At 39.4% G+C, this 17,225-nt stretch overlaps 1 protein-coding gene across 1 annotated transcript in view; it reads left to right on the top strand.

Annotated features, from left to right (window-relative positions):
- Nucleotides 1-13,511, top strand: part of DST (dystonin) — a 745,723-nt gene extending 732,212 nt beyond the window's left edge. Inside the window, exons 98-103 of the mRNA XM_077290007.1 lie at nt 2,933-3,050; nt 4,492-4,560; nt 9,035-9,228; nt 10,082-10,192; nt 11,435-11,558; nt 12,556-13,511. Of these exons, the coding sequence (XP_077146122.1) occupies nt 2,933-3,050; nt 4,492-4,560; nt 9,035-9,228; nt 10,082-10,192; nt 11,435-11,558; nt 12,556-12,812 (873 nt within the window). The 3' untranslated portion in view covers nt 12,813-13,511. The remainder of the gene's footprint in view (nt 1-2,932; nt 3,051-4,491; nt 4,561-9,034; nt 9,229-10,081; nt 10,193-11,434; nt 11,559-12,555) is intronic.
- The last annotated feature ends 3,714 nt before the right edge of the window (nt 13,512-17,225 follow it).

Here is a 17,225-nt window from a genome sequence, read left to right on the forward strand (position 1 = left end):
ATCAAAAGCGGCAGCGTACATTACAACAGAAATATATCTCCAATCCCTAGCTGGAGTAACATTTCTGGTGGAAATGCACAGGCGGCACTGATTAAATGTTTCAGATTCATTAAAGGGGTGATCCCATCTCCTAAATCCTATCCCAATATGTAGTAGGTGTAATAATAATAATATTATTAGCAAATACCGCCAAATAGAAATGTAGTTTGGTTCTCCTGATTCGTTATGTCACTTACCCCATCTGCAGGGCATTGCAGTAGCTTGGTTATCCATGGTTATGACAACTAACAATTAACTCTCCCTATATGAGTGGATTTAAGTGGATTCCCAGAAAAGGAGTGTTTTCAGAAGTGGTTTCTGCTTGAAAAACTCTTCATATTTTCCCACATTAAAATGTGAATAAAGCCTTAGAGTTAGTTCACATTGAATCCTTTTGATGAGTTTTTTGAGCGGAAAATGAGCAGAAAGTCTCAAAGCTTGTAGTTTTCGCTCAGTTTCTACTCTAAAAACTCAGAAAAAAACAGTAGCCCAATTAATCATAGCCAGCATTTTTTATGCCCATTTTGATGAGGGCGGTGACACGAAGTGCAAGGTGTCTGGGCGCAAAATGTGCGCCTCAGTGTCCGACACAGCACATATCTCAGTTTTGTAGCATAAGATATGCCACCGGCCTCATAACTTTTACCTTTTACAACCAAATGTTCCCACGCCCCATCACTCCCTTGTCTTCCTCCAGCCTTTCACCCTTTGTTGGAGCTGCATGAAAATAGTGTGAAAATGGCAAAAGTCACACATTTTTGCACAACCTTTCATCGTGCAAAATTGTTGTGACTTTTCAAGCTTTTTAAACCGGTTTTCAGATGTAAAGCTTTGATGAACCAGGGTCTCCATGTGAGCTCATCTGTAAAGGCTATTCTCAGGATTGGCTTGAAATCCACAAATTAAATTTTTCAACCAATTTTGTTCCAGATTTTGCCACCGATTTGACTCATTGCATAGCAATGGTGCAAATACTGCTACAGATAGAGCCTGATAAAGGTTTGTAAATCCACAGCATTCCCAGCTAAGGTCTCATTAAAACGTCAGTTTTTTTTTCATATATACGATCAGAACGGACCGAGTTTCATCAGTGAATTTCATTAGAACTTCACCAGATTTTTATCAGAGTTCGGTCAGAGTTTCACCAGATTTTTTCCATTTTTTACACTTCTCCACTTTCTCCTATTGGTCTGTGAAAAACAGCACACAGATGGCATCCTATTGCTATCCGATGTTGTCACTGACCCATGTATTGCCGATTTTAATCTGACACTTGGATCAATAGTGGACATGTCTCCAAGATTTTGCACAGAACCCTCGGTCCTCTGGAAAAATCGACCATGTGTTGACAGCCCATAGACTGTCATTGGTACGAGTTAAAACAAATGGATATGTATGTGAAAAACTGATTTGGAAAGAGCCCTACAACAGCAGAAAGTGACTGTAAAGTGTAGTCATTGGGTCTCATATTGAAGTCATACAATAGGCTGTATAAGGGGAAAGTGTTGTTTAAAGGTCAATGGGGTTGAGTGTGGATAAGGTTAGGGTTATATTTTTTTACTCGTGTAGTTTAGCATTTGATGCCTCTTTGGCTGTACTTTAGTCATGTACAGATGTTTGAAGGTGGGTTTAAGAATACTATTAGCTAGAAATAAAAAAATTACAATGAATTGCATGGTTCATAGGTGTTCCTTTATTACATGTACTGTATCTTGTATAAAAGGGAACTTTATTCCACTGCACTAAAATCAATTTCCATAGTATAATTTCCAACATTGCTTCAGAGTCATGCTTTTTTTACCATTGTATTACTAGCGACAGCTAAGAATTAGATCTTTTATGATAGTTCTATAATTCAGGCCCTAGTATAATAATTACTCCTGGCTATTTGGTAAGTATTGTGAATAGAGTTGGTGCAAATTGATTTTCAAGACCTGGTCGAGCGGCCCAGTAAAATCTATTGCTGCTGGACGGGAGTCTGTAGAACTATCTCCTACCTCCCAGCATCTGCAGCTCTTCTTTTGAGTAGCTGACCTGTCATGACATTACACATCATGCTGCAACGATGACATTGCACCTGGTCGCCTAATAAAAAGAGGAGGAGGGGATGCCATCCGGTAGGAGGTGGTTCACAAGGCTCTCATGCGATGGTCACAGATTACTAACTTGGCCAGTGAACTGGTTCCTGTAAATCGATTTTCACTATCTCTAATTGTGAATGATGTTATGAAGATAACAGGTTTGTGACTCACTACATTGCTTACTCCCCTTCCTTCATTGCGGTCACTGTTGACCATTGCTTTAATCAGTTTGCCTTTAATTGGTGTTGCATGGGTGTTCTCAGATCTACACAGATTAAGGCCTCATTCAGACGTCTGTTTTTTCTCATGCGTGAAAAAAAACTAACCAATGTTCATCAGTGTCCTAGATCAGATTATCAGTGTTTTCAATGTGTCATTTCTGACCATCAGAATTTCATCAGCTTTTCTCATATTTAAAAACTGATGGTGGTTTGTCAAGCTTCAATCAGTCCGTGAACATGGACAGTGCCAACACACATGTGTGTTGGCCGAGTTTCTCATAGAACCATAGAATGCACTGGGGAATTTAAACCCTGAATCTAAACAAAAACAGAACTGTCTTCAGCTTTTGTTTCATTTTTTTTCAGTCTAAAAAAATATGGTAATGTGAACAGCCCCATAGACGATATTAAAAACATAATCTATATGTGGAAAGCATGGATAGAACATATACTTGAAACCTGGACATCTCAATGAGGCCTAAATATAATCAACCATGGGTGACTAATAGGATCTAATTTAATTTCCATTATTGTATATTATATTACTTGTAGTTTAATTGTTTTAGTTGCTGTTGTTTTATCCTTCTTAAGTTTGGCGATTCCCAGCAACTCCGTCTTGTTCGTATTTTGAGGAGCACAGTGATGGTTCGTGTAGGTGGAGGTTGGATGGCGCTTGATGAATTCCTAGTGAAAAATGATCCATGTAGAGGTAAGTACTTATAGTCTAAGAACAAGGTACCATGGCCAGAAATGGCCATCAGATTGCTTCATGCTACCAATAGGCTTCCTTCACTCTGTTTTCTTTTGGCTTGTAAAAAAACAAACCATGATTTTGATGTGTTTGTACAAATGCTTTTTAGGTGGCTTTTTTTTATTCATGGTTGTCATGCATTTTTTTCATGTATTTTTCCTATTTTATAGAAAAGCCTATTGAAAAGTAGATGGAAAGAAACATACATAAATCACAAGCTTTGTTTTAAAAAAAAAAATCGATGAATCCAGAAATTCTACAATAAAAATAAACAAAAAAACTACAAAAAGAAAAAACATAGTAATAAACTCCACTTACAAACCTCAGAATTTTTATTCTTAAAAACCTCTGTGAGAAACCACCCATAAGCTGCAATTTTAAGTTGCTTAACGTCCACTATGTACAAAGGGAGTTTAACTTAAAATAACAAAGAAATCCTGCTGCAAAAAGATGTCCAGGCGCAGAAAAGTTTGACACAACACCTAACTATAAAAATTCAATGGCTATTGTTGTGTTAAGAGTAGAGATGGGTGAATATATTCGCGAGTACTAGAGTTGTACTCGAATTTAGCAAAAATCCTCATTTACCAAAATGCAGATTTTTTGTAATTCGCTTCTGCGTGGGTTTAGCTAAATAGCGGCTGTTGGACACCACGTTTCTGAACCATAAAGGGCCATCAAAAGATTAATAAATGTATAAAACAATACTTAAATACCTCTTACCTCTCTGGCTTCTCTGCTCCTCACAGTCACCCATCCAGCCCTCAGCTCATCTTCTAATTGCCCACTAGCGCTGAAGTCCCTGGGCCTCTCACCCTAGGTCCAGCTCTGATGAGTCGCAGGATGGTTCTGCTCATCAGCACCGATGCATGTCATGACCTATCGCTCTGTTGCACAAAACGCTCCCGGGCTTCCTCAATAGCCTGAGGGGCTACTTAAAAAATCCCTCCAATAATTTTTTTCTCAAAGGAGCATACACTGGCTGGTACTGTGTAAGCAGTATGTTTTATGTGTATTACAGTTGACCTTTTTGGACGTGGTTATAATTTATTGAATGCAGCTTTGTCTACTAGTCCGCTAGTATTGTAGTAAAGAAGCCACTCCTGGTTACAAGTTGGCACAAATATATTGTAAAGTCATCATGTTTAGGAAATGAATTAGTTCTTAAGCTATGTATTATATGGGGAATTTCTTAAGCAGATCAGCATGGAAGCCAAATGGTGATGTATGCAGACTGATAAAAGATGTGTCAGGTGTTTGATGTTTTGTGCATACATGGAATTTTTGTTGCTTTTTTTAATTATATGTTGTCACTTATAGCAGTACTTTACTACTTCTACTTTCTTATCTAATATTCTCCATTATTTTACTTGACTGGTATTCTTTCTTTTTTCGCTAGTTCATCATCATGGAAGTAAAATGTTACGTTCGGAATCAAACTCTTCAATAACTACTCAGCCTCTTATAGGTTGGCAAATATCTCCCTCTTTCATTCTTTTTATCTTCACTTCACTTTTTTTTCACTTGCTTTGTTTTTTTGTCTTCTTTTATTTTGTGTTTAGTGCATGCTGTTTTTTTTCTTTAACATTTATTATGCAATCTCGCCACCAACTTGAAAGGTTTGGTCATTGCTGTGGTTAATGTGCATGGTGAGGTGGATATTTAAAGCCATCATACGTGTTCACATTTAGTAGGCACAAGTGTCATATTTTGCATGCTTGGTCTTTGACTAGTCTGTGTTTGGACATATCAACGATTGTTTCAGATTTTATTGTGGGTTCATGCTCAGGAATGCCCTAGAAGAAGGAAATATACCTGCTGAAAAATGTATGAGCGAAAGAATCAATAAGGGATGTCAGTGGCTCAGCTTTACAAAATGCTCAACTAAGAACTTGATATTTTATGTAAGGCCCCTCTTTCTTTGAACTTTTTGAATCTTGACTCCAAGGCCCCTACTTGTCACATATTATTGGCAGTGCTAACTTTTGTAAAGTAATCATGAACGGATTTGGTCCTATTGTCATTGAATCGTTGTAATACAAGACTTTGCACACACACTATGAAAGGGCAGAAAGACACTGTGCAACATTAGCCTGTGTTGGGTTCTCCAGCGAGCACCATTATCCTTCATAACAATTTTCTACTGTCTTGGACGATTTTTGATATCTTGAGCTTTCTTACAGATTACGTACATGTATGTGTTTATATACTGTGTGAAATAAGTGTTGAACACGTCAGCAGTTTTCTAAGAAAATATCTCTAAAGGTGCTATTGACATGAAATTCTCACCAGTTGTCGGTAACAGCCCATCCACTTTACACAGGCAAAGAAATCAAGCCATAGCTGTCAATAAATTAAGTTATGTGTAATAATGATAAATGACACAGGAAAAAAGTATTGAACACAGCTTCTGAAATTTATTTAACACTTTGTACAAAAGCCTTTGTTGGTGATGACTGCTTCAAGATTCCTTCTGTATGCAAAAACTAGTTGAATGCATTGCTTAGGTGTGATTTTCATGATTTTTCCACACAAACACTCTACAAATTCTGAAGGTTCGTGGGCTCCTTCTATGAACTTTGGGTTTTAGTTCCTTACATAAATTTTATATCAAATTTAGGTCACGACTGGGCCATTCTAGTATCTTTGTTTTCTTTCTCTAAAATTGAGAGTTTCCTTAGCTGTGTGATTTGAGATCATTATCTTGCTGAAATGTCCACCCTCATTCCATCTTCCTCAACCTGGTAGATGGCAGCAGATTTTTATCAAGAATGTCTTGGTATATTTGTCCATTCATCCTTCCTTCAATGACTTGAAGTTTGCCATGCTGTATGCTTAAAAACTGTCCCACACCATGATGTTCACACCTCCAAACTTCACTGTTGGTATGATGTTCTTGGGGTTATATGCAGTGCCTTTTGGCCTACAAACATGGTGTGTATTATGGTATCTAAAGAGTTACATTTTTAACTCCTCTGACCAGACTATATTCTCCCAGTATTTCACAGGCTTCAAACGTGCTTCAACATGCTTTTTGTATGGTGAGCATGCATACAGGCCATGGAGGCTGAGTGCATTACTTACACACTGCTCAAAAAAATAAAGGGAACACTTAAACAACACAATGTAACCCCACGTCAATCACACTTCTGTGAAATCAACCTGTCCAGTTATGAAGATATATCGATTGTGAATCAATTTCTCCTGCTGTTATGCACATGGAACAGATAACAGGTAGAAATGATAGGCAATTAGCAAGACAACCTGTATAAAGGAGTGGTTCTGCTGGTAGTAACCACAGACCATGTCTCTGTTGTCATCCTTTTTGGCTGTTCCTTTGGTTACTTTTGCATTTTGTAATTACTCTCATCCCTAGAGGTACTGGACAGTAGCATGCGGTGGTGTCTACAACCCACAGAAGTTCCTCAGGTAGTGCAGCTCATCCAGGATGGCACATCAATGCGAGCTTTGGCAAGAAGGGTAGCTTTATCTGTCAGCACCGTGTCCAGAGCATGGAACAGATACCAGAAGACGGGCCATTACACCCGGAGACGTGGAGGAGCTGTAGGAGGGTAACAACTCAGCAGCAGGACCGCTACCTCCTCCTTTGTTCAAGGAGGGACAGTGCCAGACCCCTGCAGAATGATGACCTCCAGCAGGCCACTGATATCCTTGTAACTGCTTAAACTGTCAGAAACAAACTCCATGAAGGGGATATGAGGGCCTGACGTCCACAATTGGGTCTTGTGCTTACTGCCCAACACCGTGCATGGCGATTGGCATTTGCACGGATGAGAGCAGGTTCACACTGAGCACATGTGACAGATGTGACGGTCTGGAGACACTGTGGAGAATTTTTTTGCTGCCAGCAACATCCTCCAGTTTAGCAGTGGGTCAGTAATGGTGTGGGGAGGCTTTTTTTTGGAGGGCCGCGCAGCCATCTGTATGCTAGCCAGAAGTACCCTGACTGCCATTGGGTACCGGGATGAGATCCTCAGACCCATTGTGAGATTCTGATGCATGACAATGCTAGGCCTCATGTGGCTCAAGTGTGTCAGCAGTTCCTGCATGACGAAGGCATTGATGCTATGGACTGGCCTGCCCATTTCCCAGACCTGAATCCAATAGAGCACATCTGGGACATCATGTTTTGATTCATCCACCAACGCCACGTTGCACCACAGACTGATATTTTAATCCAGGTCTGTGAGGAGATCCCTCAGGAGAACATCCGCCGCCTCATCAAGAGCATGACCAGGCATTGTACGGAGATCATACAGGCACGTGGAGGCCACACATACTACTGAGCATTATTTCCTTGTCTTGAGGCATTTACACTGAAGTTGGATCAACCAGTAATTTGATTTTCCACTTTGGTTTTGAGTATCATTCCAAATCCAGATCTCCATGGGATATTAATTTTGATTCACATTGATCATTTTTAAGTTTTATTCTCAATGCATTCCACTACGTAATGAATAAAGGTTTGCAACTGGAATATTTCATTCTGTGATATCTAGGATGTGGTATTTTAATGTTCCCTTTATTTTTCTGAGCAGTACAGTTGTGTAGCAGAGTGATCTATTTCAAGTGTTTATTTCTGTTACTGTTGTTGACTATGGCTTACAGCTAATGAAAATGCAAAAGTCATTATCTCAATAAATTAGAATAATTAAGAAAAAACATCTGCAAAGCCTTCCTATGCGTTTAAATAGGTCCCTTAGTCTGTTTCAGTAGGCTCCACAATCATGGGGAAGACTGCTGACTTGACAGATGTCCATAAGGCAGTCATTGACACACTCCACAAGGATTGTAAGCCACAAAAGGTCATTGCTAAAGAAGCTGGCTGTTCAGAGTGCTGTATCCAAGCATATTAATGGAATGTTGTGTGGAAGGAAAAAGTGTGGTAGAAGTCAATCAGTATGCCACATCTAGAATTTGTCAGATTGTGAGGATATCTACTGTATACAGCACCTTCATTAGGTCAACTTTGATCTGCAGAATGGAAGATATTCCTTTTAGCAGAGGTCTGAAGGTGCAAAATTGACTGGTATTTGGAACTATATATATTTAGTCTTTCGGCTGAGTGAACAGGGCTGAGAGGTGAAATCAGGCCATCCCATGGTTGGAACTTTTTCTGGAAGGCAGCCATCATGGTTTCAAATTGCAAACAATCTCTTGACTTCTTTTTAATTTTCCATTACCATATTATTTGAAGTGGCAATCATTCTACCATTGAATCTTTCAATGGGCATACAAAGTATAAATTGCACTAGGGAGCTTGAAGTTTCTTTTGTATTAATTACATTAGAAAATGGAACATATTTTATTTACAGTTATGATTATCTTTTAGCTGAAGTACACGTATTCATCGTAACATCTGTAGGGCTTGGAGTGCATATCATGCATACCCATGCTAATATGCACTGTGATAAATTTGGTCCTCTACACCTTATCTCAGGACTGTCATGGCATCTAGGTGCTTCTCACTTTGTCCAGTTGACTCTGCCGATGATCATAACTCTTGAAAGTTGAGAGAGAACATGTCTCACATACTTTCTCTAGAAATACCTCCACTTCAATGATCTACAACCCCACAGACCCCGATCAGCTCTCACTAGCTTTTTAACCTAGGGTATATTAAATTATAAGCTCCTCACTTTATATTCCAGCTTTTTTTATCTTTTTTTTTTTCAAGATTACAATATAGATGTACCGTAGTTTTTAGGCAGATACATATTATGGTGACATTGTTTTCTCCTCTCATTACTATTGTTTGTGCGTACTTGTATTTTGCCAACAGTGAATGTTCAGATTTCTGTTGCTTTAGTCATCGTAGCTGTGTTTCCATGCTTGTGAAGTTAATACTAATCATATTATGGATTGCAACATGGCTGTAGATTTTCTGAGAAAGTACAGGACTGATACTTCTTTATTTGCAGCTAAAGGAAGAACAAACATCGAGTTACGAGAAAAGTTTATGTTACCTGAAGGCATTAGTCAAAGCATGACTCCTTTCCGACCTAAAGGTCGAAGATCAAGGCCATCTTCAAGAGGCGCATCACCCAACAGATCCAGCTCAAGTCCAAATGTTCAAGCCTGTCCATCACAAGCCACGGGTATTAGCACACCCAAGGTAATTTTTTTTGTTCACCTTCCACATTAAGATATAATTCTGACACTCCATTTGTTTTCTTCAATTAAAACCATCTAAACACACAGGTCATATAACGATTCGTGAGAATTTATGCAGATATCTGGGGCGCACGCATATAGTATTTATATAGGTTTGTTTTGTTATTTCCTATACCTGCTAATGAGTTTTCTTTGTCAAACACAAAGTAAATGCGTAATATAAAGGATGGGAGGCTATAAGACATCTCATACATACATCTTAGACGATTGTTTGGCGACAGCTATCTTGCCCGTCTTTCCCACACACAGAAGCACTCTCGAGAGACATAAGAGAGAGTTGCTGCCAGTCTTCTTTGGTGGCGACTTATCTCAGGGACAACAAAAGTATCAACAGTCCAAAATCGGATATGCTGGATTTTAACTTCCCCAACAACCATCTGTCTGGGCACCCTATCCATACACATTAGACAGTTCACCAAAGTCTTTAATATCTGCAATGCTGTTCTAATATGTATGGTGGGCTTAACTGTGTGCAGACCTTTCTGCTCAGTTGGGAATTATAGAGCAGTTTACACAACTAGAATAAGTTTCTGTAGTTCTTATTTGTCATCTCCCACACTATAATAGTTTTTTAATTATATGTCTGTACGAAAAATACATAATGGCAGTTGTCCCCTGTATTTGTTACTAATACATTTATGTTATTGTAGCCGCACAATTTTTTCCTGCAGAATTGTGAAAGAGATGGCCAAAAGTTTTGGTGCAGGTGTTAATCATATGATGCCAGTGTAGCATCTACGCCACCACTTTCACCAGTGAAATTGCCTAAATTGATTTGCTGTTGTTTCACACAGACACCCCTTCATATTACACGCAATTATGGTAAACCTTGGTTGACAAACAGCAAAACAACAACTCCTTGTAAGAGCCCTGAGTCCCCCGACCAAAGGCTGTCATCCGAAGAGGTATAGTACTTATGGGGCAACCAGTTGTGTAATCTCTCCAAATCACAACTGCTCTGTTCACTAACTACTGTCATCACTGACAGGCCTACCTTGCACGTTTACACCCTATTTAACCGATGCTCAAATATCCGTATGTAATCCTTTTCCACAATCTACTGTGATAATTGACCTCATCACCTCATACATCTACTTCATCATTTTTCACATTCACTACTACTGTCAGCTGTTTAATATGACTGCTCATGTATTAATTGCTCTCTAGCACTTTCATCTTAAAATCTGATGCATGATATTCTTTTCTGTCCACAGTTTATATGCAATTATACATGATGATTTTGAATGCTTTTTTTCCATATACAGGACCTTAAATAAAGTTGGACTGGTCAGCTCTTTCTTTCCACTCCCCCATACACAGCTCGATCTAAGCATTGATGTATTCTCAATGTGGACAGTGGGGTAAATAGTCATCAAACTCCTCATATCTTTTGGGAAAACAAGTGATTTGACATTGTAATTGAACACGCCAAATCCTTCTCTCCTCAAATATTATTGTGTATGGGGGCCTCATGACTTTTCCCTGACAAATGGATAGTTGGCATTTCTTGCAGACCTTATTTTAATGTGGCCAGTGGTCTTAAGAACTTCAAGTCAGAGAATGTTTCATATTTCGATATTACCAGTGAACTTTACCAGAGCTCAGGAGTCCTCAACAGCTTATCCAAGCAAAGGGTCCAAGAGGTCATTCCACACATCTAATGATTCAGCTACTTAAGTATTGAGGGACATAACAATGGGCAATTTGGTGCCAAAAATGTATTTAAATTGAGGACAATAAAATGATGACTCTGGTCTATTCTGCTGCTCAACAAGTTGATATAGATATAGAGTGTTGTTTGCTGCCTCCTAGAGCTGCAAAATGATTATATCTAAAATGCGCTAGAGAAAGGAACCTAGAAAAGTGACTCAAAGATACAGTGTTAAAAGCAAAACTCCAGAGCCATGATGAAGAGATATGATGTACAACCCCTCGATGATGGTGTAAAACATATGTTCTTGGATAATCTATGCATTTTTTCACAGAGATTATGGAGTTGTCATATGACTCTTCAGTTTCATGGTCATGTTATTTTGATCTCCACATATGTATCCTAAAGACAAGAGAAGACTCCGGTTACACCCTACTAAGCAGGTGACTCTGGGAGTTAATGTTTTTGCTCTAAACTTTCTACTTATCTGATACAGGGGACGCCTATTCAGGGGAGCAAATTACGACTTCCAGGATACCTGTCTGGTAAAGGATTCCATTCTGCAGAGGAAACCAGCATATTAACTACGGCAGCATCCAAAGTCAGAACACAGTTTGCAGGTAGGGCATTTACAAATATGCTAGCAAGCTCTACCTGATACTAGAAATGTATACTTAAGGGGAGATTCAGTAATGTTACCTCATTCATTAAAAATAATGCAGTGATTCTACAAAACAGGAGATACAGATTAGATATTAGAAAAAAACCTTTCTACAGTTATGGTGATCAATGAGTGGAACAGGCTGCCACGAGAGGTGGTAAGTTCTCCTTCCATGGAAGTCTTCAAACAGAGTCTGGACAGACATCTGTCTGAGATGGGTTAGTGAATCCTGCACTGAGCTGGAAGTTGGCACAGATGACCCTGGAGGGGGGGGGGGGACTTTAACATTATATGAAAATAGGATGTATCTAAATGTGTATTTTGTAGGTGAGAACCCTAGAATTGTATGCTGTATGTATATATGAAAAATAACAGTAGTTACTAGTAATAGCATCTTGTTTCTTATTGCACAATCAAAGCATATACAGGGTGATTCAAAAAGGATGGTGCAAAATTATAGGCTCAGTATTCATACCCGAGAGAACATAATACAAATGTTTTAACATGAAAAGACGCACTATCCAAGTTTTATCTATCCACTACAAATGTTCCAAGTGATTTCCGTTAGTGATACGGCAAATGTCTAAGCAGTAGTCCAGTCCAGATCTGTCCAGACACATGCCAGCATATCATCGAATATGAACTCCACTGTTTCCGTTATGTTTTGTCTCCGGTCGATTCAACAATGTTGCTTTAGCCTCTACGATCGCCAGATCTAACACTGTTCTGGCATGTGTTTGGACAGAACTGCACTGGAGGCCGGGGCGGAGAGTAAGCAGGAGTCCCTGCATGGAGGGACAAAGGGACACAAAACAAGTGCGCTGGCAATAGCGCTACAATCGAATAGGGGTATCACATGTAATGAAACGAAACCATAAATTACATTCATTACAAATTTATATTTTTCTAACGTAAGTAAATACTTTATTCATTTGAAACAATTTTTCTTTGCACAGAAATAAAGAAAACTCCAAGCCGAGCCGGAAGCAAGGCCGGAAGCCGGTCTAGTAGCCGACGGGGCAGTGATGCCTCTGATTTTGATATTTCTGAAATCCAATCTGTATGTTCTGAAATGACTGAAGGTGTTCATGACAGCAGCAGGCCCTCTCCACGAGCAAGTTCCCGGTCTACAACAGGTAGACCTTCCAAAATTCCCACCCCACAACGGCGGACACCCATCAGCAAACTAGCAACGAAATCAACAAAAAGATAGGGCGTCAAGCTTCGGAGAGATTTTTCTTTGTGTATTGCCTATTTAAGTTTGTAAGATGTAAAATATTATGTAGAAATTATTGTGGAATAATGCAAATATTTGATTTTAACCCTGCAAAAAGGCCTTAAATGTGTGTTTTTCTTGTTTTTTTACACATATTTTTAATCAGAAGGAACATTTGTTTTGTCTAATAGTTTGGAAATGCTTGAGGGATGAAACTAACGCCGCGGTTGTGTAAAGTTCAGAAACGAAAACAGTCATTGAATGTATTTATAACCGAAATCTGGAGCGATGATCAGTATGCCAAACACTGCTTCATTAGTTAGCAATTATGAATACCTCATACTTATTTATAATAGAGCAAGAACATGGACATAGATGCCAAGCTTCCGAACACTACCGAATCTCCATTCACTTGGACCTTATTATGCACACTGCAGTTATTTCCACAGTTTTATGTTCAAAGAACTCACAGAAAGGTATTTAATCATTGTGAGAAATTATATTTTATGTTGTTTTTTATTTTTATTTATATCTGTGAGATTCAGTCTTAATAGAGCTATAATACTGTTCAAATAATAGCATTTGGTGCATATGTGCAGTTTTCTTTCGCTTGAGTGGATGGTAACATTATATGAACTTTTGTATGAGATCAGTTTTGCTTGCAAAAATCTATAAAATAAAACCTGTCCAAATTAATTTGTGTGATTTTTGCTTTAATAGGTATTGGAAAAAAAATGTCACAAGGAAATTAAAAATGGTTCTTGCACTATATTACAATAATAATTTAGGTATTTTAGATCCGGTGGGGCAGATTTGTTATTGTCTAAAACTTAAAGGGAATCTGTCAGTAGGATCAACCTTCCTAAGCCGTCTATATGGGCATGTAGGTCATAGGAAGCTGAATAAAATGATACCTTGATATTTTTTTTATTACAGAGAAATCCGTTTTTCTTACATGTTTGGCCAGGTTCACATTAACATTCGTGGGCTATGCGGAGGGCTGCGTACGTCCTCCGCTAAGCCCTGCCTACTTCCGCATACTTCTGCATGCGTGCTGCGTTGCTATCTTTAACATTGGGTAATCAGGACATGTGGATGTATGCGGATGCGTTGTTTTAACACGCCCGCTGTCAGCACAAGACGCAACTTTTTGTGTTCCCATGCAGTCGGTGGGCGCGTCAAAAGACGCATCCGCATACATCCGCATGTCCTGCATACCCAAAATTAAAGATAGGTAAAAAGGATGCATGCAGAAGTATGCGGAAGTAGGTGGGCTTAGCAGAGGACGTACGCAGCCCTCTGCAAAGCCCCCGAACGCTAATGTGAACCCGGCCTAAATGAACAACTAAGATCTATGGGCGGGCCACTGATCTGCATGAGTATCTGCCTCCAGAGCTTACTTTGACTAAAATGAAGCAGGGTTGCCAACGTGACTTTTAATTTTTTTTAATTTTTTTCACTTCAGCTTTTCAAAATATTACAGACAGACAATGTTTTTTACTGACACACTGGAAAACTGTAATAAATCATTATGATTATAAGTGATCCAGGTCTACAATTCTGATATGAACATGTTAGCTATATTCACTGTAAACTGTGAAATGATGATAATTACAGGCAAAATAATCTGTATAAGTGTCTTCAGCTTTAAAAAAAAAAATCACTGATGCCTTCATTTTTTTTATGGGCAGGGCAAAAATGTGCTCTATTTTTACGGACTGTCCTGGAATTTTTGGATGGTTGGCATCCCTGAAAGAGGGCGTTACTAGTATGAGAGATGTAAGTAAAGCAGCTCTCACAGCTCTGCTGTATTATAACAATATTGCAACCCTGTCTGCCTGTGAGATGGAATCTGAAGCTGAGAGGAAGCTGCAGATGTGTCAGTCATCACCACACACAGCTCTGCAGTGAGATCAGGAGAGCAGAGAGCAGCCATTACACATCACACTGGTAACTTCTGTTTAGCATAATCTCTGGAGGCAGATTCTCAGGAAGATCCATGCCTGGCCCATAGTTGTTAACAGCTCATTTACATATAAGAAAATATGGATTTCTCTGGAATACTCACCCTCCAAGATTCAGCACTGCCTTTCACCGCTTTTCTGGTCTTTGTTGATCAGCTGTATTAGTGACGACATATTGACAGCGCTGCAGCCAATCACTAAACTCATAATTTAGTGTCTTCTACATTGACTAGGCTGCTAAGCTCAGTGATTGGCTGCAGCCTGTACATAATCATCGGAGCAGTAGTGAGAGACAGCGCTGGACCCTTAAGGTTGGTAAAAGATGGGGTTTTGTTTTTTACCTCTTTGAGCTTTTTGAGCAATAATCTTAGAAACCTGACTACCCATTTGAAAAAACTATTTACAATGGCTGATTTCTGGCCAATTTATATATATGTTGACTTGTACATGTCCGTGTAACGAACAGTAAATGTTAATATGAGAGTTCTGTCCTCCTACATCCAGCACACTGTTTACACGAGGTGTTGTGCCACACACAATTAATGATTTGCATGAACAATCCAGCCATGCTCAATAACGGCAACATGGACTGATGATCAGGAACAAGTGTTCTTACCAACTCTCCTTGCCAATCAGTCTGTGTAATCGGTGTAATTGACTTTTTATGGGTCAGCTCCCACACTGCAGATTTTGTGGCAGGAATTCTCAATGGGGTTGTTTCAGTTTAATGATACAGTTGCAGAATTTTTGCAACAAAATCAGAAGCAGGAGAATTCACTGTCGGACATAATCATTTCGCCTTTGACAATCTCAAAACTGTCAAATGAGTGGCTAAAAATGTCTAAAGCTCATAACCCTTCTGGTTCACGACACCTACAGCAGCTTTATAGACAAATTGAGCCCAACTGTTCGCTTTGTAAATCTCCAATCTGTTGCATTAAGAAACACTGATGTAACCAGCGACAAATATTAGTTACAAGCTTACGCCATTTATGTAGCTTTACATTTTATTGTAGCAGTCAAGCATAAGTATCATTGAGTCCCACAGTGCAAACCAGATAATTGTTGGAGCAATGACCATTATTTAACGCATCCTATATCTGAGGTAATGTATGGCATTTGTGTATTGCTCATTTACATATGGCGAACATTACTGTGTGTGAACAGACAGCCTCCCACCCCTATACACAGGAATATGGAAATATCACATTTAGAAATCGAACAAACGTCTATTACACATTACATAATAAAGGTTACGTGTGACACATGAGCAGGACAAGAGATGATGTGACATTAGTAGCCACTTCTAGTCATTGCCCTCTGGACATTACACAAGAGTGGCAACATAAGGGATGGAGCTAGAATTAAAAATTGTGCATTTTAATATATGGCAGAAAAATCCTCAAATGGATTATACTGGCATTTTGTCACAATATTTTTTTTAATAGTAAGTACATCAGCATCATCACATCTAAGAGATGTAGGCCATAATACTATTATAGGGGGACTGTGAGAGTACTATGTATTTATTGAGATAGCCCTAGCTTCTATATTTAAAGGGAATCTGTCAGCTGTTTTTTGCTGTGGAATCTGAGAGAATCATGATGCAAGGGCAGAAAGCCTGATTCCAGTGATCTAGCAGTGCTATGAATGCTGAGCTCTGTATAAAGACCCCTGATTGGCAGCTTTCTATGTATAGTGTATGTTGTCAGAAAGCTGCCAATCAGTGAGGGGAAGGGGGTATACAGAGCAGGAGGACTACATGGCAGGAGTGATAATCTACTGCTGATAAAACACCCTATTGAAACTACATCAAGGTGCTGAGCAAGTGACACCTCCCTGGAATCAGTGTCTCTGCCCCTACGTTATGCTGCTCTCAGATTAAGTAGCATTGTAGCCTTGTGAATATGATGACAGTGTATTCAATAATATATGCAGTTTGCATTGTGAAATGTGACAGAAAAACAGGTGACTGTGAGTAGTCCTTCAGTGAGAATACGACAGCAAATGAGGAGCACAGAGCTTCATGTTGCTGTAAGTCAGGGGTCGGGAACCACATGTGGCTTGTGGGCTAATGATGTGGGGCTCACGACTGTGGGCCAGGTTGGAATATTAACAACATGTATAATAAACAGAAGGATGACTTTTGCGGGTCATCCACCAGCTCTGGATGCACATACACTGGCCCAGGGGTTAGAGAGATAAATGTGTTAAGCTGGAGATGGAATGATATTGCCAGTTAGAGGTTTGTTTGTAGCTGGATGAGATGTGAGAATGCCAGATGGGGTAAGGTGGGAATATCTGCATGTTAGTGCCTCAGTGTGGGCTCTATGGGGAAGCTTTGGCTAGCAATATACCGGTATTGTGGGCTATGTGCGTCACAACTGTGGGAAGAGGCTGCAGGAGCTGGACGTCTCTGGTCGGGGGGCTCTGGATATGGCTTGTG

This window comes from Ranitomeya variabilis, chromosome 2 (genome assembly GCF_051348905.1).
Source record: "Ranitomeya variabilis isolate aRanVar5 chromosome 2, aRanVar5.hap1, whole genome shotgun sequence".
Lineage (NCBI taxonomy): Eukaryota > Metazoa > Chordata > Amphibia > Anura > Dendrobatidae > Ranitomeya > Ranitomeya variabilis.